The following is a 25,181-nucleotide window of genomic DNA, read 5'->3' as shown; positions in this document are numbered from 1 at the left end:
CCCCAAGAGGAGGAGGAGGAGGAGGAAAGGAAGAAGGAGAGGAAGCTGCCCTAGCAACGGCGACGGCCCCAGCAACAAGGAAGTTTGTCCAATGGAAAGCGCGGGAAACCGCCCGTCGGCTCCCTCTTTTGCGCGCGCAAAGCCACTCCTCTTCGGAAGCGGCTGCGGGGCTGCAGCTGCTCTCCTCTCCACGCTCTCTTCTTAGAGGTAGGTAGGGGGGCAGCTGCGATGCGCTTCACCCCACACCAGTGCCGGATTGACGTATAAGCTAAACAAGCTATAGTTTAGGGCCCCACTCTCTTGCCCCTCCCCAATTTCACTATTAATATACTTCTTTGTTGTATTTCAGCTGAACAATTGCTTTTATATAATACATATTTTGTTATGTGCAAATGGATTTAGATACATATTAGTTCCATAAATTGCCATTTAGCGTATATTCGACACAAAAAACAGCAACAATTGACAAAGGCCAAATGGACATATAAAGGGCCCCATAACCTTCAGTAGTTTAGGGCCTCATCAAACCTGAATCCAGCCCTTGTGTGGACCAGGATGAAATCGAAACAGTACCAAAGTTTTCCTGTGTAGCTATTGCTATAATGCCATGTTTTTATTTGATTTTTAAATTGGACTGGTATTGGGAGATACGTGTATATATAAACACTGAAACATACACTGTTTTGAATTTGAGCTCACCCGTTGCTATTACTTAAGCCGATTTCTACTGGTGGAGTAGAGTTAAATCTGTGGGTTGTGCCTAGACGCCAGAGCCTGCTTCCGCACTGAAATGTATTGTACAGTGGTACCTGGGGTTACATATGCTTCAGGTTACAGACTCTGCTAACCCAGAAATAGTGCTTCAGGTTAAGAACTTCGCTTCAGGATGAGAACAGAAATCGTGCTCCAGCGGCACGGCAGCAGCAGGAGGCCCCATTAGCTAAAGTAGTGCTTCAGGTTAAGAACAGTTTCAGGTTAAGAACGGACCCCCGGAACGAATTAAGTACTTAACCCGAGGTACCACTGTACAGCAATCCTGACGTTTGGGAAGACGGGCAGCCTTGGATGAATGGGTGTCCATAGTTCAGGCTGCTTATAGCAGAGCTTTCCAAACTCTTACGTCATGACACATTAGTGCAGGGGTCAGCAAACTTTTTCAGCAGGGGGCTGGTCCACTGTCCCTCAGACCTTGTGGGGGGGCAGGACTATATTTTTTTGGGGGAAACCTGAATGAATTCATGTGCCCCAGAAATAACCCAGAGATGCATTTTAAATAGAAACACACATTCTACTCATGTAAAAACATGCTGATTCCCAGACCGTCCGTGGGCCAGATTTAGAAGGCGATTGGGCCAGATCTGGCCCCCGGGCCTTAGGTTGCCTAACAATGCATTAGTGTGTCGGCTGTAGTGTGTTGTGCGAACGCTCCACACGCTCCTCCCAGGGCTGGAATGGGGTTAGTTTAACCTCCGTTTTGCTACTAAAACTGAATTACTGTGTCACGAAATGATGCAAAACTCAGCTACTGTGTCACGAAATGATGCATGTCTAAACAGTGTCACCAACATGAAAAGTTTGGAAAGATCTGGCTTATAGGAACCTGCAACCCTTTGTGTGTGTGTGTGTGTGTGTGTGTGTGCGCGCGGGCAGGCCTATTTGCATTTCCTTTGCATATGGTCTGGGTGCCAAGTGAATTTTGGGCCCCAGTACACAGTGGATGTGTACTGTGTACTATATGTGCACTATACAAATGTGTACTATACAAATACAAAGTATCTCCATTGCTCTAAATAAGTCCAGCAATTCAGAACGTAGCACTGGACAACTAACAGACTCTACTACTGAGCAGACATGTGTTAATCACAGATATAGTTGGAACACTGGGTCTTTACCATAGCAACTGGCTTGGCTGTTTTGCAGCTGCAATCAACCATGGGGTGATTTACACTTATGAAGGAATTTAACCACTTCTCATAATCAACATATTAATAGTCTATGTTTTTACAGGTATTTTCCCCTCACTGTGTTTGCTGTCTCAAAGTAGGATAAAGACTGATTGCTTCTTTGCAAGAAAGCTATCATGAGCACCAGTAAGTCCACTATTCCAAGTTCTGAAAATATTTACATTAAACTTTGCAGTATTAAGCATGATTAAAACTTATTGCAGATAAAATCACTGCTGATGCAGAATAATTTATTTGATTCAGTTGACACTAGTGGTTCGTTCCAGAATTCTGTGAGGAGACATCGCATGGAATTAGGTAGTCTTGGTGCCTCATTTTTCCTGTGCCCCTTAAAAATCTGCTTCAGAGGGTTGGAGGACTTTCTGGGACAGGATGTTAGGGCTGCAAGTAGAGGAAATCAGCAAAAGTCCCTTCTGTTTGTGGAAGAGCTGCTGGGTCCAAATTCTTTGGATCCAACCCAATAAAAATATGTGCATATTCTGAAATATAGGGTGGGAAATGCAGATTGAGAATATAGGATACTGGACTGAATATATGCTGAGAATGGCATGATCCATATATGTACACAGACATATTTGCTTGCATCATTGGACTAATGTCCTGTTTCATGATCATGTGTATTAATACTTCCACTTTTAGAACTGATTTTCTGGTGGAACATGACATGCTTGCTGAAGGATGTAATGGCTTGACATGAAAATATGTACTTTGAACAATTTAGTGTTAAGAGTGGTGTGTCAAGTGCAGCCCTATTTTTAAAAAGTGCTTGTTTATATACACAAGCTTTCTGTCTTATTACATGAGCAGCAACCAGCAAAGGACTGAATCCCTGTTTAATGTATATTTTAAAGTAGAAATTGTGGTCTATGTGCACCTTTCCCAATATGTTTGAGCTTTCTAATACAGTGGTACCTCGGGTTACATACGCTTCAGCTTACAGACTCCGCTAACCCAGAAATAGTACCTCGGGTTAAGAACTTTGCTTCAGGATGAGAACAGAAATTGTGCTCTGGCGGTGCGGCAGCAGCAGGACGCCCCATTAGCTAAAGTGGTGCTTCAGGTTAAGAACAGTTTCAGGTTAAGAACGGACCTCCGGAACGAATTAAGTACTTAACCCAAGGTACCACTGTAATATCAATACCCAGTTGCTAAATAAATTGTAAGAAGTGGGTTGTGTCCTCTGTTGAATGTACTCCTGATGCTAGACATATCGTTTGCATGTCCACCAACCCAGTTAGCCTGTGAAATATCTATCTATGCACTTCCCAAGTGTCTCTTAAGATACAGGATAAGCTGAAGCTTCAAAAGAAGCAAGTACCTTGTCTTACTGGTCAATGGTTTCAATTGATTCTGGAAGTGGTTAAGTCTGTACTTGCGTGCTTCTTCTTTGCACCACCCATTTACCAATGCCACAATTTCATCTCTGGGCTATATTGTATAATAACTATCTGAAAATGATCATGAGCTTCGCTTGTTATTTATTGGAACTCTTGGTTGAATACAAACTTGATATTTTGATTGCTTTAGAACAGAATAAGAGAAAATGGGAAGAAAGGCTGAAGGATATTGAGGAGCTAGCATCTTCGTATAAACGGCGGCCCATCTGTGCACGTTACAAACCACAGTTGTCTAAACCATGGCAAGCAACCCCAGTTTGGAAGCTATTTCATCGGCAAACTCAGGCATTTAACTTTGCCAAAACTTGTAAACAGGTATGATGGTTAATGATTAGAATGTGGCTTTGCCAGCAATATACCTTGCACATGTTAAGTTTTCGTTATAGCACATTTATAATTGAGAAATGACTTGGCTTTGGGTACTTTGATTTGTTGATTGAGGATTTTTTTTTAATTTTAAAGGATGTTCATGTATTTGCTTTGGAAAAGAATGCAGAAAACAAACAAAGGATTTATCTTGTGACAACATACACAGAGCTTTGGTTTTATTATAGGCAAGTATCTGAAAAACAAATACTGTACGCAGAATGATTTATGTTCATATATTGATGTAACCCAAACCTTTGTGTGTTTACTTTGAATAAGTTCCCCTATGTTAAATGGCACTTACCCCCACTTAGATGTGTGTAAGGTTGCAGCCATTGCAATTTAGAAGTTGAATCCAGACTTTGCCTTTGGGATATGGAAGGGCTCCTACCTTATACCTTTGATCCAGCAGTGGGATCACACTGAGAGAAGACAAGGTGAGGGGGAACTTTTGCTGAGTTCCCCAGAAGCCCCTAGCATCACTTTTCACAGTGTTCCAGTAGGTCCCTCAATCATGTGAAGCAGATTTTTGGAGAGCACTAAGGATTGGAAGGGGAAATGGGATTCTGTAATAGTCTGCTTTCCTTCCTCTGCTGACTAGAGCACCTCCTGAGTGGAATTCTGCTTGGGATGTTCCTGGAACCAAGCCTATGCAGTGGAACCTTGGTTCTTGAATGCCTTGGTACTTGAACATTTCGGCACCTGGAAGTCCGGTTTTCAAACGTTTTTTTGGAAGCCAAACGTCCGATGCAGTTGTCAGCTATTGTTTCTGGGGTGCCTGGCCAATCGGAAGCCACACCTTGTTTTTTTAATGTTTTGGAAGTCGAACGAACTTCTGGAACGAATTATGTTCAAGAACCAAGGTACCACTGTATATTCATTTGTGTTTCCCCCCCCGGTGTGACAGAACATTCAACTTTCCATTAGATTTTTATTAGATTGAGGGTATATTTTCTTTTTCTTCCAAAAAGGAATCAATCAATCACTATGTGGGTGCATCTTTTGCACCTTTGACCTCACTCAACAACATGAGTTCTGGTGTAGCACCAGACATCTGTTGCCACATTAGTTCACTTCTGGTATTAGCTCGTTGCAACAGTTATGCAGCTTTACTTAGATAGGCTCACTCAGCCAGCACATCTTTGTGCTTTTGTGTTCTCCAACAGTGTAGTGGCTTTCTATAAAACCATACACATAAAGAACTGGGACATATTTTTGGAGCAGGCAATAACTCAAAGTGTTCCCAAACTATATATTTCTTTATAGTTTAGAGTTACTCATTCCAAATTTGATGATAAACAGCTGTGTTCATCAATAGGATGCTATGGGTTTTTCCAGACAATAAGGGTTCTTTTCTGTTTGGCCTCTCAGAAGGTTCTATTTGCATTTCACAGAGGTTATCACCTGCATGCAAAGCAATAGCAATGTAAAGTAACTAGGATTTTATTTAAAATAATTTGGAATATTTGCTGTAATCTGATAATTGTAATTGCAATGAATATAAATTATTGTGATTCTCCCTTTAATCTAGAACATATAATGAAACAAGCCTTATGCATTGTTATGAGGTTATTCCAGAAGAAGCTGTTTGCAAACTTTACTTTGATTTGGAATTCTACATACCAGCTAATCAAGAAGCTGATGGGAAACAGATGGTAGCAGACTTGATAGAGGTAATATTAAAGTAATAAGGAATATAGATTTAGGCGAAACATTAGGGGAAATATGCTCGGTATAATGGAATTTTAACAATGATATAAGCCACCAAGGTAGGCAGTAGAATCTTGTTCTTTGGTGATTCAAACAAATGCTACACCATCATCTGTTAGTTTAAAATCTAATCCTGCAAGATATTGGGCAAGACATGTCATGACCTTTATATCTAATTTTAAGCACTTGAGAAGTAGTAGTATCAATTATGAGAAAATATAGTGTGAGCAGACTTTGATGTTGGTACTTTGAAATTTCAAGTAACATATAATACTTTTATTTTACCAAAGAAGAGTCCCTCGTCTTAAAGTTTCAAAAAAGAAGTTTAGTGGATGGTATGAAAGTTGGAGCACACTGGGGAAAATAGCAGCTGTCTCTGTTTTATTACGTAGTCATAAGATGTGCCCTTTTGACAGAGGTGTAAAGTCTGAGTCTTTCTGAGGCTGTGTGAAGAGGGACAGTGTGGTTGATTTCCCATGCGCTGTGTAAAAGAGGAAGGACTGGAGATGAGGCCTAAAACATCTGAAGTGTCGCTTGATCAAAAAGGCATTTTTTGGCCACAGTATAAGGGACTGTCAGTCCATCTGAAATGGACTGGCCAACAATCAAAGGGCTATGTGTAATGTACTACATATGCCCAGGGACTTTTCGGCTCCCACTCACCTGCTTGCTGTACCCCTTGCAAACTCGCTCCCAAAGCCCAGGGGTTTCTCCTGAGCAGCATTCCATGAAACAGAAAGGGCTGTGGCTTAAAGGGAAAACTGACCACTGTCTTTCTCCCCATGACCAACATATAGAAGTAAGTACCCCTAAGTTGGAGGTGGGCTTTTTCTACCAGATGTCTTGGATGGGACTATTTATTTGGCTTTTCCTCAACTATGTAATCAGTGAAAACATAAAATATCTATATTTTTAAATACTGTTACTGCACTAGGATATTCTTACAGAGTTCAGTCGTACCTTGGTTTTCAAACAGTTTAGTTCTTGAACATTTTGACTCCTGAACGCCACAAACCCGGAAGTGAGTGTTCCAGTTTGCAAACTATTTTTGGAAGCCAAACGTCCAATGGGCCTTCCTGCAGCCATTTGGAAGCCGCGCTTTGGTTTCCGAACATTTTGGAAGTCAAACGGACTTCCGGAACAGTACGACTGTAGGAGAGAGGAAGAGACTTGAATATGGGAGTGCCCTAGGGTAGTAACACAGAGGGGAATGGCAGGGCTTGGCGAGTTGAGTGAGCAGGGGCACAGCCCCTGGGAAGTAGTATGAGGGAAAAATAATTTCATGACTGAGGGAAAATGGCTTGGTTTCGGTAGGATCATATGAAAGCATTCGCTGTGTTTAACCAGCACAGCTGCAGCAAACCAATCTGTAACAGAGAGAGCACAAAGTATTGTGGCTTAAGAATGCCCAATTTCAGTGGAGTCAATGAGCTTAAAGTCATATACCAAGTTAAATCTTAGTCATAAAGATACTTACTTGTATTTTGCTGTATTTGAAATTTTCTGTGTTAAGTTTTTCTAAAAGCTATGAAATGAAGCCATTTTTTGTGCGGTTAATTTTGCATATCAGATCTTTTAAATATGTTTATATTATCGTATGTTTTTACTTATGGCAATGTTTAAAATATGTTGTAAGCAGTGTGGATACTTATTGGATAATAAGCCATTAACAAGTTTAACAATTAATAGGGGACAGAATGATAAAGGGAGAATTTCACTGTGTCTTTCAGTTCATTTGTAAAAAAATTGATGAACACTATGGAATAAAATGTTCTGTTGAAGATGCTTTGAATCTGGATTCCAGCACCAAAGAAAAATTTAGTTGCCACTTAATATTTTTGCTCCACAATGCTGCATTTAAGAATAATATTCATATAGGTAAGCACAATTTATTTCAAATGCATGCAAAATTGATCTGCAACCATTTTAAAGTAGTGGATATGAATATATATTATCATCATTTTTTTATATATCTAACAAGTTGGGCTGTATATACAGTCAATTGGCAAGTGCAGCTCACATGCTTCATTGGTTAAAGTGTCTGACTAGGAGCAGGAAGACAGATTCAAATCCTCACTCAGCCATGAAGTTGACTGAACTTGGGACAGACTATCTCTGTCTAGATGTTGGGCAAGATGGAGGGCACAAGGAGAAGGGGACGACAGAGGACGAGATGGTTGAACAGTGTTCTCGATGCTACCAGCATGAGTTTGACCAAGCTGCGGGAGGCAGTGGAAGACAGGAGTGCCTGGCGTGCTCTGGTCCATGGGGTCACGAAGAGTCGGACATGACTAAACGACCAAACAACAACAACATCTCTGTCTAACGAACCTCAGGGGATTGTTAAGAGGATAAAATGTTCTGGAAGAACCAACTTGAGCTCCTTGGACAAAGAGTGTAAATAATAGTAACACACAGACTCAGTACTTCCAGCTTACAGAGGGTCATTGTGCAAATTATTCCAGTCTGCACTGGTACCCTTGCCCTCATGGCTGGTTTGGTGTGGGTTGTGTATTGCTAGCCTCCTGCAGCATGCCAGCTAATGTCATAGGGTTCTTTCTATGCTTTTGTTTGTGTTCTAACCACCAGATCAGGAGCATAAGGAGCTAACTGGATAAGCTGTTAGTAAAATCTTGGAAAAGGGAATTTGTACAGTGCCTGATGTTTTGGCTCCCCCCTCCCCCCAATTTATAAAGATTCACTGTTTCCTATTAGGCAAACAATTGCATATTGATTCTTAGATTGTTTAACTTTCCTATTGTTGATCTCTCAAATTTCCCCATTCTGTTTTTTAGGTAACTTTTTAAGAAAAATTTTGCAACCTGCTGTTCTTTTAACTAGGAAAAGAGACGCAATGGTTCCAGAGAAACAGGTGGTCTCTCGTTCTCAGAGTTGCAAAGCTGCCACTGATTTGCCCAGCTCTGATGAAAACCAGACTGTCACCAAGGATGTGTCTCATAGTAGGCAACTTAGTGCAAACAATTCTTCGGGAAATAGTGCATCTCAATGGAAAGAAAATCCAGATCTTTCTTTTCTAATAGTGAATGGTAAACACGGAGAAAAGCAGTTGTTCGTAGATCTTGGTAAATATAAATGCACATTTAATACACAACTCTGTGGTAATATTTTTGCATATGTGAAGAACCTGGGAACATTTTATTTCTGCCTTAACAAGAGATCTGGCAGGTATATCTGAAAATCTGCTGTAGCTGGGGGGCCCTTTAGGTATTGTCAGGCTACAACTTCCAGGAGCCCCAGCCAGTATAGCTAGTGGATGGGGATGATATATGCTGTACTCAGGCAATGAAAGGATGGCGCCATGTTGATCCCTGCTGTAGCCCTTGTATGTATTTCAAGGTTGACAGCATAGGGTAGATGGGTAATGCTTTAAGAAGCTTTTTGCCACTAGGTTATTTCAGTACGGAGATAATTTCAAAATTACTCATTGTGAATTTGTCCAGTGTGTGCTGATTAACACTGATACTAAAAATGGTGGGCCTGATCTGGTCCTGTCGTATGTATGACTGGGTATGCGCAATTCTCCACCCATGTGAAGAGTGCCAAATGAGAAGATGAGGAACAGCTGTCAGGGACTTTGCATATGGGGAGGGAGGATGCAATAAGAACACAGTCATTCTTTATTTATACATGTGATGTTCAGGGACCATGGGCCAACATTTGCTGCATAAAGTCTACCTTCTCTTGATAAGTGTTTTCTGGCTCAGGGTGTCTGCGTATTTTCAAGCATACTTCATCTGACACCACAAACAAGTATTGTCAGGACTCTACATTCTAATCCCCTCATATGTTGGAAATCTTATTTGAGATACAAAAACATCCAAAAAAAAACCCTGTTAGTGAGATCCCATCTGTTGTTAAAAAGGTATTCAGTGATAAATTAAGAGCTGCATTCCAAGAGAGTTTATGGATTGAAATTGGTGGCCTTAAACACATTTAAATGTTGAATTGCTTTGTTGATTCCAAAAAGCATAAGCAATTGTAGATACAGCCAATAACCTTTTTTCTCTAGGAGTATATACAAAGAACAGAAACTTCCGATTATACAAGTCATCAAAAGCAGGAAACTCTGTTGTTTTGGACATTGCTGAAGATAACAGATTTGTTCCTGAACCAGTAAAGAATTCTTGTATAGAAGAGCAGTATTTCCTTTCCTCTTTGATCTGTAATGTAAGGTAACAATATCACTTTATTGAAATGTTAATTTCCCTAGTACTTTTTAGTGATTATTGAGGATGTCCATTATTTCACTTGCAATGGCAATGACTGATTATTATGTATGCTACTCCCCCTCTGCTTGGAATCCTGGAGAATTTGGAGCAACGTTGCCTTGTAGAGTCATGATAGATTGAGGTGTTTAAGCCTCCTGGCTTGAAGAGTTGCCCTCTCATTTGGCTATAAATCCTGGAAGGTGGTTGGTATAAAGCAGAATTTTTGCTGTTGTCCTGTTTCTTTTTTCTATGTCTGTCATTTTATCCATGATTTGTGATTGTTTCTCCAAGCACTGATATAGCCAAGTAAGTGAAAATAATGAGCTTTTTTTAAAAAAAACATGGTTTAAAGTGTGGCTATAGATAATATGCTTGTATCCTGCAAGTATTAAGATTCTTCCTCCTGTGTTTCTTCTCAGATATTCAGACAGTTTAAAAATTTTGTCCTGTGACAACCCAAAGGAGACAAAAGAAAAATCTACGGATTTAGACGGCAGTGTTTCTAATGGCTGTCTGGGTAATTGTGTTAAAATAAATTTTAATTCATGTTATGAAAATGATGCTATGGCATTTAAAATTTCAAAATGTTTTTATTTCATCATGTGGCTGTGAAAATGAGTATGTCTGAATTGTGAAATTTATGTCTAGCTGTGCTCCTGAAGAAGTTTATCCTGAAACATTATTATGCATAGTAAATACTTCAAATATCTACAAAAATTTTGTAAGCTGCTGACAAGTATTTGATTAAACCGCTCTTTGTCAGTGGTCATTGCAGTGTATTACGCACAAAAAACAAAAGGTAATCCAAAAATTTTCAGAAGTGTTACGTTATTAGAAATTTTAAAAATGGAGGAATGTGAAGCAGGATTAATTTGTACTGCTGCTGATGACTAGGCTAGATATGAAAAGCATGTTAGATTTTATTACTTTCTCAGTGCAGACTTGAGGAAAGGAGACTCGGAATTCAGCTTTCTTAGGTGAAGTTCATACCATTTCAGGCTCCATTCCTCTAATATGCGAAGCTGGCGGCTGCATTATTACATCCGGCCCAGAGCAGCTCCACTGGACTCAGCTGGTGGAGTGATGCTAGCATTATTCCAGCCTCTGGCAGTAGCCTGCTGAAAGCCCAAACCAGGGGTGGGTGGCCATTGCTATGCCAACGCTAGAATGCTGTAGCCTCGAACAGGTTTTTGCCTGCTGCCTCAACTGACATAAGCGACGTGGAAGCAACAGTGGCTATGTTTCTGTTATGCCCTGCTCCTGCCTGGCCAAGTTTTAGCATCATCTGTCAATGATTGCTTGTGTACTATGTCAGGCAAGCTAGAAATGGTTTTGGTATGGAGCTTTTTGCTTTTTTTTACCATGGCAATGAGGTCCTAATTCTGTTCCTGACAGTGTTCATATTTTATTTCTTAGTATGTGCTATGGAAGAATAAGTAATTAACAATTGTAATTTTTTTTATAGACCCCATAGGAGGATATCAATGCTCACCTTATCCAGAAATTGATAACTTCGTTCTCTCTTTGGTCAATAAAGCTAATGTTCAAGGAGGTAAGGAATATTTTTGGGCCAAGCAGAGGTGGTATTTCTAAAGATAATGAAGTTGTTTACAAAGTGGAACATCTCTTTTTTTCAGGGATAAGAAGATGGAACTATTTTTCTCTTGAGCAACTTCTTGTATATGACATCTCCAAGTATCGCTGGTGCATGAATATTGGCAGAGCTCACAAAAGTAACAATATAATGTATGTATACTTTGGTATTTTCCTAAAAATAATTTGTTCAATAGGTTAATAAAACTAGAATTACCTTTTCTGCAAAGCATTTATCTGTAGCAAGGCTGACTGAAACTTACATAAACTGAAACTTACATAAACTATTAAATCTATTATTTCAAGGATTGTAATAGATTTGAAAAGTGAGAATTGGTATCAAAAATGCCATGACCCTGTTTGCAGAGCAGAAAACTTCAAGTCAGAATGTGAGTACTTTCTTGTATTACCTACAATATTACAGCTTCTAATGTTAAATGGTTATAATTCAATATAAACTCTCTTTGTATTTAACAGGTTTTCCACTACCAGCTGAGGTATGCCTCCCATTTCTTTTCAAAGAGGTATGCTTTTCTCACAGTGCAATATTGAAATGTTTTGGTTATATCCTGGCAAGACCTATTTCTGTAGCAAACAGTTTAGAAAATGAGTTGCGTAGATGAAAAATGAGCAAACGTTGGAGGGGAAAAAATTCCATGCCTACTTTTTAAAATAAAACCAATATTTCATTAGCACAACATCATTGATGTTGTCATAGGCTTGCATTATTAAAGTTGTGCAAGTGCATAACTCCTCTCAATTTGTGTACAATATGCCCATAGAATTGAAAATTACTCATTGTGAGGGGGTTGTGAATACTGTAGTACTGCTTGTGTTTCTCTCATTAAAGTCATGCAAGCCCATCGCTGATCTGTGAATTCCTTTAGTCTGCACAGTTGTGCAACTGCTAGGAACCACATCCCACTGAAACCAGAACTTCGTAATAAGACCTTCTCCATGTGTTATTTTGGCAGAAGTATTGTTAATGAAAATGCAAGTAGAATGCTCCTGCTCTATCATGAGCTAGGTTAGAAAGTACAGTGGTACCTTGGTTTACGAACTTAATCCGTTCTGGAAGTCAGTTCTTAAACCAAAGCATTCTTAAACCAAGTTGTGCTTTCCCATAGCAGCGGGGGACTCAATTTACAAATGGAACACACTCAACAGGAAGCGGAACATGTTCTGCTTCCAAGGCAAAGTTCACAAACCAAAACACCTACTTCCGGGTTTGCAGCATTCTTAATCCAAGTTGTTAAAAAACCAAGGTACCACTGTATGGTGCAAAAATATTGTTGTCTAATTAGTAAAGTCTGAGCAGAGTTGTGTGTCTTAACTTTTTTCTTACCAGCAACAACAGATGACTAAATGTGCAATATAGGGTCATGTTGCTGGGACAGAAATCGCAAGAGTGCCCTCTATTAACCTCCTAATAAAGGAATTCCTAGCTTTTCATCTACCACTTTGAAAATATATCTGAGCTACACTACAGCTCTTTGACCATGTGGAATAGCACCCTTTCCACTTGAATTGGTGGCTTTTTTCTAAAAAAAATGTTTAGGGGTACTTTCATTTTCCTACTCATATTGAAATACTGCCCCTCCATGAGGCCAAACTTAGATTCACAAAATGTTTAGGGGTATGCGTACACCTGCATCCCCCCAGAAAAAAAGCACTGGTGGTAACCACCTCTTCATGACAACTTTTGAACATATAGATTAACTATCTTAACAAAAAGTAGGCCTCTGAGCTGCTGCACATATGTGACATCATTTAATCTGTGAACACTCAAGTTGAATGTGAAACATCTCAAGTGAATAATAGTAATGATGTTAGATGATGTGAAATTTATCTGGTAACTAATTTGCAAGTGAACTTGCATGTGTGGCCTCTTAGCTTTGTGCATTCAGGATCTTTAAAAGACCAACTTGTTAGAAAGTCTCCCACTGAGGCTTAGCTCTTTCCTACTGAAGGAAAGCTGCTTCAACAGCCATGATATATTATGTTGGGCAGCTGCAGACAGTTATTGGCTTATGCCTCTAAACACCAAAGCCAGGCAGTATTTAAGAGCGTTTGCAGCTACTGTATATGAATTGGAGCACATGGTGCTCTACTGAATTTATAAAAATCACCAACTTTGATTGGTGCATGACTTAAGGCCCTATAACAGCTCAGGACCAGGTTACTTGTGAGACTGCCCTGTCCCTTAGATTCACCCAGTAGATTGCTGCCATCTGAGGGAGAGTTTTTCCTGCAAGTTCCAGAGATCTCAGAAGCCCATTCCACAATAATTCGGAGCAGAGTTGTTAGTGGGGCCCTGTTCTTTGGAATAACATTTCTTTCACAATACAACAGGCACCTACTGTCTGCACTTTCTGAAAACAATGTTTTAAATTCATTTTTTGTTTTTCATGCTTAACTGTTTTTAATTATTTGTAAATTGCCTTAAGACATTGGTTTAGAAGGCAAGTAATCAGTGGTAGTAACAATAACAAAAAAAAACTTGTATCTGGTTGTATGAAATATATAAATATTTTAAAACCTGGTTAAAAGTTATAATCCTCAAATAACTATTTGTTTTGAAATCACTTGTTTACTTTAAAAGGATGAAGAATATGTGTATATAATGGATGAAAATGGAAATATTGAGGAAAAAGCAAACACACACCACAACCTTACAGAAAGAAAATCTTTAACGACAACACATGAAAATAGAGAGCTGAACACCAAGAAAAGCTCAAGTATTACAGGAGATAATGAAAATGACATCTGCTTTTTGGAAGCTGCTGAGGATATAGAACTAGCTGAAGCTGCTGAAACATTTCAGCCTTGGAGTACAGATGAAATACCTGATGAACTCCTAATAGAGGTTTCAAGAAAACACAAAGGAGATGAAACAAAAAAGTAACTACTTTAATAAATTAGATATGGCTGAATAAAAAGCATTCACTAGGGTAGTTATGTTGGCAATAGCCAGACAAGCTAGCCAACAATGTGCTTTTACTTGAGAAATCATGATGGTTTCAGCTAGCTAGTCCCAAGAGTTCAAACACCAAAAAACATTAGTACCCTTTTACAGGGCTGAAACAACTTAGCAACCACCAAGATGTCAGTTACTGAAATATGCTCTCTCTTAATTCTAGAAATGGATTAGTACAGCTAAATAGTCAAATGAATAAAGTTATAGTGTAGAAAGTGATTTGTGTAATTCACATACATGTCCAACTACACATATATTAACTGTTTCGCACAGAGTGTGAGATTGGTAGAAGAGGGGACAAGCCACCTGCTTCATTTTAGAATGTTTTTCTTTGGTATGTTTTATTATGTTAGTGATGGAAAACAAAGTAGCTTAATGTAAATTATACTACCCTGTGGGCCACAGGTAGCCAACATGCTGCTGTTCAGATGTTCTTAGGGCTTGACAGCAAGCAGTGAGGTCACTTCTCAAGCTTGCCATAAAAAACTATCAAGGTTTATCTTGTTTATATTCAGTTTTCTGTCCTATTCCACTACTTCCTATTTGCTTCCAACTTAACTGGCAATTTAAAAAAGCATTTATTGCTTTTTATGCTGAGTTCAGATAGCAACGCTAAAAGTATGAATAGTTCAGCCACTTGAGAAAAAATCTCTTCAAAAAAGGACTAATCTTCAAATTTCCTGCTTCAACTACAATACTATTAGAGGTGTCAGTAGGGTGGCATTCAACTATATTTTACTCCAATTAGACCTAGTGAAATTAATTGACATAACTTAGTAATGTTCATTAATTTCAATGGGTCTCTGCTGTGTAGTTGTATTTAAAATATGGCAGGGTATTCGGTAGGCAGTAAAGTGTAAATTATATGTATATATGTCTAGTCCTCTGTTTGTGAATCTAAAACCTGTTGTAATTTTGAGTTGATACGACGAACGTGGCTTTCAGCTCCTAAAATTCTTTGTGATTCCACCAGAAGTGCAGGAAGGCTGGAGGCACCATACTATGAAAGAAGAAAAGGGGGGGGGGGCAATGTTTCTAAGAAACACTTTGTGAAATAATTCAGTCACATCCCCACCCACCCATGCAGTTGTACCCAGATCAACACTAACCACTCACTGTAGTTTGGGGACTATTCAGAAGCAGGTTTGTCAAATCAGGTGGTAGCCTGGCAGGGCATTCCAGGGGCCATAGGATATACTGGATCTCCCTCTAGGTGGGCACTGTCACTTTTGTAGGCCCAAAAAGTAATAGCACCAAGGGTGGATCAGGTGCCTTTGGATCTGCTGGATCCAAACCCCTTCTTTCCCTCGGCATGCCACTGGGACTGCTGAGAGATGATTGAATACACTACCCCTGGAGCTGGTATACCAATTTCCCCCTCCCACTGGATGAGAGGGAACTACAAAAGAAAAGGCTGGAGCAGCACAGAATTGGGGGCAGGGGGGAGGTTAAATGTTACCACCACAATAAACCCTTTCAGAATGAGTACAACAGGGTTTGGGTGGTTTCTCTGCCATGGATTATCCCACCCACCCAGCTGCCCAAAACAACAGCAGCAACAATTAGGATTGCTCTACCTAAGTAATGAAATACTGCGCATGGCATCAAACTATTAAACATATACTTACTACTGTTTTTTCTTGTGGGTTTTCCTTTCTGACATTGACATATTTTTGTTTAAGATCCTTTAAATCAGTCACCAACTGAACTGCATTCCGGAGAGTGGATAGTTCTCCTTTTAGTTCAGCATATTCTCTTTCCAGTTTCTTTAGCTGTGGTTCAGTTCTGCAAAACACAAATGTGTAAGGGTTGTGCCTTGATGAGCTACTTGGTTCGGCTAAAAAGTAGTTAAATGTAGCTAACATTCAAGTGATTTTCTGCTCAGTCACACATTGGTTCTTCACTTCCACAGAACAATGTTTTAAAGAAGCTCCTGAGCCAAAGATTACTGATTGATTGAATTTCTAAACAGCCCTTCAGCCAGAGGCTACCTTAGTGCATTAAAAAGAAAGTAATAAATACAATAGAATGGGAGCTGGAACTTGTCCTTCCCTTCAAAGGTGCAGAGCCCACTCTATTTGCGTGCGTCAGTGCTTTTCCATCTAGCTCAAGATGAGCTTCTAAGAGCCTACAGCAAGAAAGAGATGTGTGACTGTACAGAAGACCACTCAAAGAACATCAGTTTAAAGTAAGCAACCTGACTTCCTTCATGCTATGTGTGTAGATGCAGAAATGGAAGTTTACCAAGCTGGCCTCCCTGGAGGACGCAATCCTGCAGGATTATTCCCCCAAAGATTTCCTGGCTCTAAGATCTAAAGCATAGTGACTAATGATGGCACAGCATAGGCTAGTTGGTTACCTAGCAAAAGTCTGTTAGCAACACACCTTGAAACAGTTCAAATCCATGAGACAGCCTCAGTGACAAATTATCAGCAGCAATGGACTAACATATGTGTAAGTTGTAACTACTAAGGCAACAAACTTCTAGCAAAAAGCTAAGGAAAACGGTTTAGAGTTGACTGAATAAACATGTATCCAACACTGCTGCTCAGCTGTCAGTTGAAAAAGACCTGGGCAGAAAGGCACTTGCTTCCCCTCATTTGAGAGGAGGCTCTAGGAATTTTCCAAAATGTTGCTTTTGCACAAAACCCACATGTGACTCCAGAGACTACGAAGAATCATCTTTAAAAAAAACCACACCTTGAAAACAGGTTGCTGCAAATTGTGTTTATGAAGCTTCTCGGTGTTTAGAAATGCATGTTAACAAAGAAGAGAACAGTGCTCTAACAATAAAATTATTCTCTGTCAACATTGATAATTGCAAAAAACAAGTGGAATTTATGATTCATGATAAAACACAAAATACTACAGAATATAAAAAAGCATACACAAATGAGCTTATGAGAGGTATATCATAAGAAAGCATTTTAAACTTTAATAATATAAGAAGTGTTCTGGACTATGTCTAAAACTTAAATCTAAAATGTATTTCAAGTTATTTCATAAAACATTTTAACTGATGAGAACATACTTAAGTAGTTCTCCTTTGACCTCTGTCAAACGCTGCCTTTTCTTATTTGTTGCTCTCACCATCTGTAATGACAATAAATATATTTTAAGACTGAAAAGCAAAACATACAAAGGGTGATATCCAGCTAAGTCATACTTGGAGCAGACCCACTGAAATCAATGAACTTAACTAACATGCCCATTGATTTCAGTGGACCTACTCAGCATATAACTAACATTGGATATCACTTCAGTCAGTCCTTAATCATTTGTATTAAATATTTTAATGGTTTTGTTTGCATCAAAGTTCATAATAATGAGTAAATGGGTCATATTTGGAATCCAAAAACAACTACAGTACATTTTCTGTACTTGATATTTAACTGCACATGATCCTGCTATAATAAGTACAATGAGTGACAGAATAAATAAATACAATTAATGTACAGGGGGACAAGTGATGTTTACTGAAAGGAAATCCAATTGATTAATTGGTATAAGAGGACAGAACATTCATTATATAAAATCAATACCTGCCATTATGAATACAATGGCATTAATGCCAGTGGTTTTATTTTTAAAAAATTGTCCACCAAAACTAATGTCTGCTTTTAGAAAAGCCTTAGCAAGAGAACAAAACAGTTGTAATAAAATCATTTTCTCATATAAGGCATACCAATCTATTTGGGTTCTTTATCACATGTAGTGAATATAATGTTCCTGAACATCCAAAATGGCAGGAAGAAGAGAGCCAGGAATTGTATGAAAGCTATGCATTTTGGTCTAAGACACACACACCTTTCACAAACTGGCTCCAGCAATGAGTACTGAATGCACATTTGCTTCTTATCCTGGGGAATGTTCAGTTGCAGACGGCAGTACACAAGCACTACACCTGATCAGGTTGAAATATGTTGACTGAACACATTTAAGTCAATACAATTAGCCACAGAGACAACATGCCCTCTGGTGTCCTGTCTTATGATTCCAAATATTCTCCCTCTAACAGCCACCTCGGAAGCAGAAACCTAGCCTTCCCACTCACTCCAAAGCAATCATGGATGAAAAACGTGGGCTTCAAAGCAGCACACCTCTAAAACTAGCATGTCTCAGAGCCAAAATCAACACGAAGGCATAAATTCTTGCCACAGCAGTTGGATTTAATCATTGGAAGGAGAGCTTCTCCCTCTGGTGAAATTCACAGGGCACACTGCGAACTCCAGCTCTTAATTCACTGAAATGTCCTAATCCAACATGCATACTCACTTCTGTAGTTAGACAGAACCCATACAATTAATGAAGATTCATGAAATTGTTTACCTTTGCATTTTTCAATTTTGTTGTTCTAAGTTCCTCAGCACCTGCAACCTAATGAAAATGTGCAGGTTTTAGTAATACAGCATAGCTTCTTAATTTACTCTTTTATTCAGTTGTTTTATTATGACACAGCTTTTTTGTGTCACTGTATGAGTTGCAATTCATTGGTTTCACATTTTCTAGCCACGGGGTTTCTGGAAGTAGATATCCAATTACAAGTAGTTTTTTTTAAAAGTTGAGGTCTCTGACATCACCATGCCAACAAAGGTCCATATAGATAAAGCAATGGTTTTCCCAGTAGTGATACATGGAAGTGAGAGCTGGACCATAAGGAAGGCTGATTACCGAAGAATTGATGCTTTTGAATTATGGTGCTGGAGGAGACTCTTGAGAGTCCCATGAAGAAGATCAAACCTATCCATTCTTAAGGAAATCAGCCCTGAGTGCTCACTGGAAGGACAGATCGTGAAGCTGAGGCTCCAATACTTTGGCCACCTTATGAGAAGAGAAAACTCCCTGGAAAAGACCCTGATGTTGGGAAAGCCTTGGGGCACAAGGAGAAGGGGATGACAGAGGACGAGATGGTTGGGCAGTGTTCTCGAAGCTACCAGCATGAGTTTGACCAAACTGCAGGAGGCAGTGGAGGACAGAAATGTCTGGCGTGCTCTGGTCCATGGGGTCACGAAGAGTCAGACACGACTAAACGACTAAACAACAACAACAATTTTTTTAGAGTTCTGTGATTTCCAGCTTTCTCCCTTTAGCATATATCTGTTGCAGCTTTGGGATCAAGATGGCTGGCTAGAAGGCAGGAGCTGGCTAACCATAACAGAGTCAACAAGAGAAGCTCAAAAGGCATGGTTACTCATATGAGAGACAACCAAAACTGTGACCATTACTTTTTGATTCCTTCTCCTTTCTGTGCTCTTTCCAAGGCTCTGGCTATACTATCCTGCTGTAGCCAACTAGGATGCAGCTTCTACAACTTTTAAGTCCATGAGTAAGTCCATGCCAGAATCCCAGGTGAATGCCAACTGTTGAGACACTGTCTTGGCTCAGTCCAACATTAGGGCGTAAGCTGGTAAGTTACAAAGATTCTGTAATTTGTGGAAAGTTACTTAGTTTTCATAGTTCTGACTTTATATTTATTATCCTAAGCCAAGAATCTTAAACGATCAGTGCTCACCTGGGGAAAATATGATTCAAAGTTTTATTTAAAAGATTTACCCCACCCCTCACCTTTCTTTCCTGGTTGTTTTACACTACCTCTTCCATTTGAGAAACATGGCTGGAGTCCTTTAAAAATGTTAAATCATTAATTGCCACAAACATTTTTCATACTAAGTATTATTTTAATTTTGCTGTGGGCACTTTGTTAACACTATCGTTTCCGAGGAGGGGCCACTAGGGGTGCATCAGAAGATGGCTGACAATAACATCTCTCCGACAAGTCAGAAATGTCGTTTGAAGGACTTAAGCTGTGGATTTATGTCTGTGTGGAGATAAACTTTCTAACCAAAGCATGCTTTAAGAAGAGCATGGAATGTATAAGGGCTTTGGAATGATGCAGTTAAAAATACCGTCGCCATATTGGGAAGTTCTGTCGGAGGACTTAAGTCTGGGAGGAGAAATAGAGAAATAGAGCTGTTTTTATATTGTGGGTGAAACTTCTCAGAGGGACTTAAGAACGACAGTTCTGTGATTAATGATGGAAAGAGCGATGTTATCTATGAATGCGATGATATATGGAAACCATCTCGATTTGAGAATTGGATGAACGAAAAATTCACACAGGATTATTATTGGTGTTTATCGGCTTAAGGAGATTATCAGAAGAGATCATAAAGAAAAAAGAGAAAATATACGAACAAGATGAGATGCGGAAACAGCAAGACAAGACTGGATAGAATTATGAATTTTGTTTGGACTGATTCGGACATTAACGCAGTAGCAAGAAGATGATCAGAATCCCCCTTTGGATCTTGAAATATGGGTCCCCTCAACAAAATTTAAAAATCGGCTTTGTAATTCGGAATTTATGTGATGTGATTTGATTTGATTTGTCGGTTAATAAAAATTATTTAAAACAAAAACAAAAAACACTATCGTTTCCAAGTTTGAGAATTAAATAATACAACAGGTTTCAGTTCAGTTTTCAAATGTTCTCTGTCATTTGAAAAACAAGTCTGCAGTTGGGAAAACAGCAGAGGAAAAATCATGTCAGATAATACAAAGCCTTTGTATGTGTAACAGTGGAAGGAAACCTTTTTCTGATAAGGGTCACATTCTCTCAGGTGCAATTTGTTGAGAACCACATGGTGAACCATCCCCTTATCCTCTTGCTACAGATCACTCTTGCTACAGGTCTGAACAGATAACTTGCAGAGGGCTTTCCCCCTTCCACCACCCCATCCATTTGAGCCCCTCATTTCCCTCACCGGTCTAACAAATGCAAGTCTGTTTGCATTTTGGCAGCGCTGAACCCTCATTTCCCTTTGTCAGCCTTATTCATGCAGAGCATTTCATTAGCTGGCATGCCACAGCCAATAACCAAATTTTATCAATGGCGGGCTGTTTTTGAGCTTTCCCTTTCCGAGGGTTCCCCCTATTTTTGTAATGCTTCTGCAAACTCCAGTACCTCTCTCTTTTGCCTGGATGGTGCCGTTTTGGCAACATAAGCAATGGCACTTACATCTGAACAGCAGAAATAAGGGAACAACTGTACTTACATTATTGGTGAGTTGCTCTCTGAACGCAATAGAAAAGCTATCAATAGCTTTCCTACATATTTTCAGCTCCACTCCTTGTCTGAATAGGGAAGAATGCATACAAATCAGTATATTAAACAAACCTAAAGAAAAATGCTGAACTGATCAGTATATTGAAAAACATATTCTAGGTATTGAACTTGATACGAGTGGACAAAAATTGGATAATGCCATCAACTATCTAAATTTCTCCTACTGAATAACATGTGAAATTATAACTTGAAACACTGAAAGCTTAATTTAGTTGCATTAAATTTACAGTGGTACCTCGGGTTACATATGCTTCAGGTTACATACACTTCAGGTTACAGACTCCGCTAACCCAGAAATATTACCTCGGGTTAAGAACTTTGCTTCAGGATGAGAACAGAAATCGTGCTCCGGTGGTGCGGCAGCAGCGGGAAGCCCCATTAGCTAAAGCGGTGCTTCAGGTTAAGAACAGTTTCAGGTTAAGAACGGACCTCCAGAATGAATTAAGTACTTAACCCGAGGTACCACTGTAGTTAGTTCATCCTCATTATGGTTTAAACTTGAGGGATGGGAATTGTTTTAGATAAGCACCCATTTGTTTTGTTCTAGTATTCTTTCTTCCTACATACATAAAAATGTAAGGTTGCCATTGCACAGCACCCATTGAAGGATTTGTAGTGCGTCATCACAATAATGGATTTGCATGAAGTCAGGACGGGGCAGAGGAACAGAAGAGAAGGCAGGCTGCACAACAACAGCGGTCATGTCATGGGAGTGAGCAGAGAGGGACACTGAGGGAAACTGCTGCTTTAAACAACAGCAGAGGATGTGAAGCCCTCAGATATTCCACAGCATCTTCCCACAAGAACGTATTTCATTCATGGTACCATGTGTTGTCTTTGACAAAATGTCTCAGATTACATTATAAGATGTATTTTATTAACAAGCAACTACTCATATTTGTACAACATTCATCAACTGAACTTAAACTGACAAACTTGCTCTTAAGATTCTACTGCTCTTAAAATTACTGTATCTCTTCATATTCTACTAATCTTAAGAGATACAGTAACATATCAGCATGGGGTGTTTGTGCAAAGAAGGCTGCAGAGGAAGAAACATGACTCTGGGGGGTGCCCTAAGGGTAGTAATGTGGGGGGAGGGGAATGGCAAGGGCTTGCCGAGTTGAGTGAGCAGGGGCAGAGTTCCTAGGAAGTAGTATCAGGGAAAAATAATTTCATAACAGAGTAAATATGGCTTGGCCTTTTGGTTACAATCATATGACAACATTCACTATGTTTAAACAGCACAGCTGCAGCAAACCAATCTGTAACAGAGAGAGCACAAAGTATTGTGGCTTAAGAATGCCCAATTTCAGTGTAGTCAATGAGCTTAAAGTCATATACCAAGTTAAATCTTAGTCATAAAGATACTTACTTGTATTTTGCTGTTATTTTCTCAAATGCATCCAGAATAACATCAGTTTCTTTGACACGGCTGGCAGCCTTTTTCATGTCTTTGGAACCCCAAACCTTTATCAAATCTGGCTCAGCATCTGAATCTAAATAAATGGTGTTTTTGAAGCAGCTTTTGAGATTATAGGTCTCAGCCAACCCTCAAAATTTATGATTTAAAATGCCTCAAAATTGCACCAACTTTTAATAGAAGAAATAAAATCCATAAACAATGGCATTATAAAACATTGTCTTTCAGCTGTGAAATTGAAGACAGAACTGCACGGTAGCACTAACAAACAATGCTAACGCTTAATGTTTCATATATTGGCAGGCAAAATAGTGACCATTAGGCCTTCTAATAGGCAATGGTCTGATAATATGATGAGCCAGTGTGGCATAGCGGTTAGAGTGTCTGTAGTAGTTAGGAATTCAATCCCAACATGCTGCCACCATGTAGTAATGTTAAGGGGCACAGCATCCCGCCACTACCCCTTGTAGTAATGTTACGGACACATGCCCCTTCCTCACCTGTCCTACAATCCAGAGGGACCAGGCTAAGAGAGGGAAGGTGGTGCCGCAATATATACTTTTTACAGGACCAAACACATTAAAAGGGTAGATGCAGCCACCACTCCCTTGTAACCCTGATAGCCATGAAAATTAACCCAAGAGAGAAGGTTGCTCTTCCTAGTTAGCGGCTGCCCCACCCTGCAAATTGCTTCCACAAAATACAGGCAGCAATTCGACAGGTTCCGCAATTACAGGCAGAAATTCACAGGTACAGTAGGGGCTAAATGGTCAGGCTATGGATTCAGACTTCCCCAGAATGGCACACAGAAAAACAAGGAAATCCTCTTTTATTTAAAATTTATTTTAAAAACAAGGTTGAACATACTTAAAAGTAGGCACATCTCTCACAACGTTTTAGACAGAAAAACAACAACATTGTAAAGCATCGCTAGCTAAATGTAGTTACAAAACGGGAACTGGATCAATGGCTGCAGATTGGAGGATTAATTTTCCACCACGAGAATTACTTTTCCGAAAATCGGACTGAATCAGCTGGGACAAAAACTAAGTCATTTGGTACAGTCACAGTATCAGAGTTTTTGCCTCGAAAGGAAGGCACAGCAATTCGACGAATGTGAACACTGGGGGGTGCGTTAGACGCTGAGTTGGACCAATGAATGCAAGGAGTGGCGGTACTTATTAAGCCAACTCTCTTCCCCAACCGGGTTCTCAGGAGCAGCAGTCTTAGCAGTCCCCGTGGTTGCGGGAATTGTAGCACCAGGCGCCAAACCTCCACCCATCCCAAGGCTTCCCTCAGCCCTCAAACCTTGAGGTGTCGTTCCCCAGTTTTCCATCACCTGTGCCTGGGTGGGTAAGACCTTAATTGACAAAGAGTTCACCGATATTTGCTGTGGGTGAACCTTAAATCCCAAATCATTTCCCAGCAGAACAGGGCTTTTACACACTTCAGGATCAATTTAGGGTCCGAACCCAAATCAGAGAATTTCCTCCCTTTTGTGGAAATTAACCAGATCCCCATTCCCAAGCACTTCAAGGACAGATGACATCACTGAGGGGGGGGGGAAGGTTCACACTCCGAAACCCAGGTGTCAGGCCTTTCATTAAATCAAGGATTCCTTTATCCTCATAAACCTCTCACGCCAAGGAGCCAGATTGTCTAGAGTTTAAAGAAACACAACTCCTTTTCCCAGGGTTCTTGTGGCTGATGAAATACCCACAAGGCCACACTCTTTTACTTGACCAAGGAATGATTTCTAAACACTGTCAACTTTACTACACCCTCCCCTTTAAGATGAAATAACAGGGTTAAGTCCCGTAATTTCATCCAAAACTATATACACTGAGGTAGATTTTCCGGTCCAGGGGGTTCTAGCAGCTTTAGAACATACATAACTAGCAGCACCCCCCCTAATCCAATATTTACACAGTTTCCAGACAACGATTTCTCAACAGAGGATGCAGGCAGAATACATATACATACTTCATTTAACAGATTGGTACATCCTAGATAAAGTATCAGCAACCACATTGTCCTTCCCAGCAATATGAGTGACTTTAAACTGGAAATCTTGTAGGGCCATGCTCCATCTAAGCAATTTCTGGTTAGAATTTTTTACTCTCTCCAACCAACACAGTGGAGAGTGATCAGTTGGAACTTCAAAGGAGTTACCCCACAGATAAGGACGCAATTTGGTCAGAGCCCAGACCAAAGCAAAACACTCTTTCTCGATGGTTGAATAATTTTGTTCCCTGGTTATCAATTTCTTACTAAGATAAACCACGGGATGCCAATTTCCTTCTTGATCTTCTTGGAGCAAAACAGCTCCTAGCCCAGTCTGACTGGCATCAGTTTGCACTTTAAACGGCCGTCTCTGATCTGGGGCCAACATGACT

At 39.8% G+C, this 25,181-nt stretch overlaps 2 protein-coding genes across 8 annotated transcripts in view; one reads left to right on the top strand and one right to left on the bottom strand.

Annotated features, from left to right (window-relative positions):
* Nucleotides 1-77: 77 nt before the first annotated feature.
* On the top strand, nt 78-14,455 carry PRIMPOL (primase and DNA directed polymerase). 2 transcript variants are annotated; one of them, XM_081208909.1, is made up of 14 exons: nt 78-207; nt 2,008-2,090; nt 3,492-3,676; nt 3,824-3,915; nt 5,259-5,400; nt 7,168-7,315; nt 8,233-8,520; nt 9,468-9,630; nt 10,086-10,183; nt 11,132-11,218; nt 11,304-11,412; nt 11,566-11,648; nt 11,737-11,783; nt 13,862-14,455. In XM_081208909.1, the coding sequence occupies exons 2-14, from the start codon at nt 2,081-2,083 to the stop codon at nt 14,162-14,164; spliced, it is 1,755 nt and encodes a 584-aa protein (XP_081065035.1). In that variant the 5' UTR covers nt 78-207; nt 2,008-2,080; the 3' UTR covers nt 14,165-14,455. The 2 variants fall into 2 exon arrangements, with proteins under 2 accessions (XP_081065035.1, XP_081065036.1); XM_081208910.1 differs by lacking the exons at nt 78-207; nt 2,008-2,090; nt 3,492-3,676; nt 3,824-3,915 and adding an exon at nt 4,159-4,435.
* Nucleotides 14,149-25,181, bottom strand: part of CENPU (centromere protein U) — a 25,026-nt gene continuing 13,993 nt past the window's right edge. For all 6 annotated transcript variants that reach the window (XM_081208993.1, XM_081208998.1, XM_081208995.1 and 3 more), the window contains 6 exons: nt 22,738-22,861; nt 21,292-21,370; nt 18,566-18,613; nt 17,268-17,329; nt 15,865-16,021; nt 14,149-15,236 (listed from right to left, as the gene is read on the bottom strand). In XM_081208993.1, coding sequence (XP_081065119.1) covers nt 15,114-15,236; nt 15,865-16,021; nt 17,268-17,329; nt 18,566-18,613; nt 21,292-21,370; nt 22,738-22,861 — 593 coding nt within the window. In that variant the 3' untranslated portion in view covers nt 14,149-15,113. The remainder of the gene's footprint in view (nt 15,237-15,864; nt 16,022-17,267; nt 17,330-18,565; nt 18,614-21,291; nt 21,371-22,737; nt 22,862-25,181) is intronic.

The sequence above is a fragment of the Podarcis bocagei genome (genome assembly GCF_964188305.1).
Source record: "Podarcis bocagei genome assembly, chromosome: 9".
Lineage (NCBI taxonomy): Eukaryota > Metazoa > Chordata > Lepidosauria > Squamata > Lacertidae > Podarcis > Podarcis bocagei.
The sequence above is the reverse complement of the archived record's forward strand: the minus strand, read 5'-3'. Positions and strand labels throughout refer to the sequence as shown.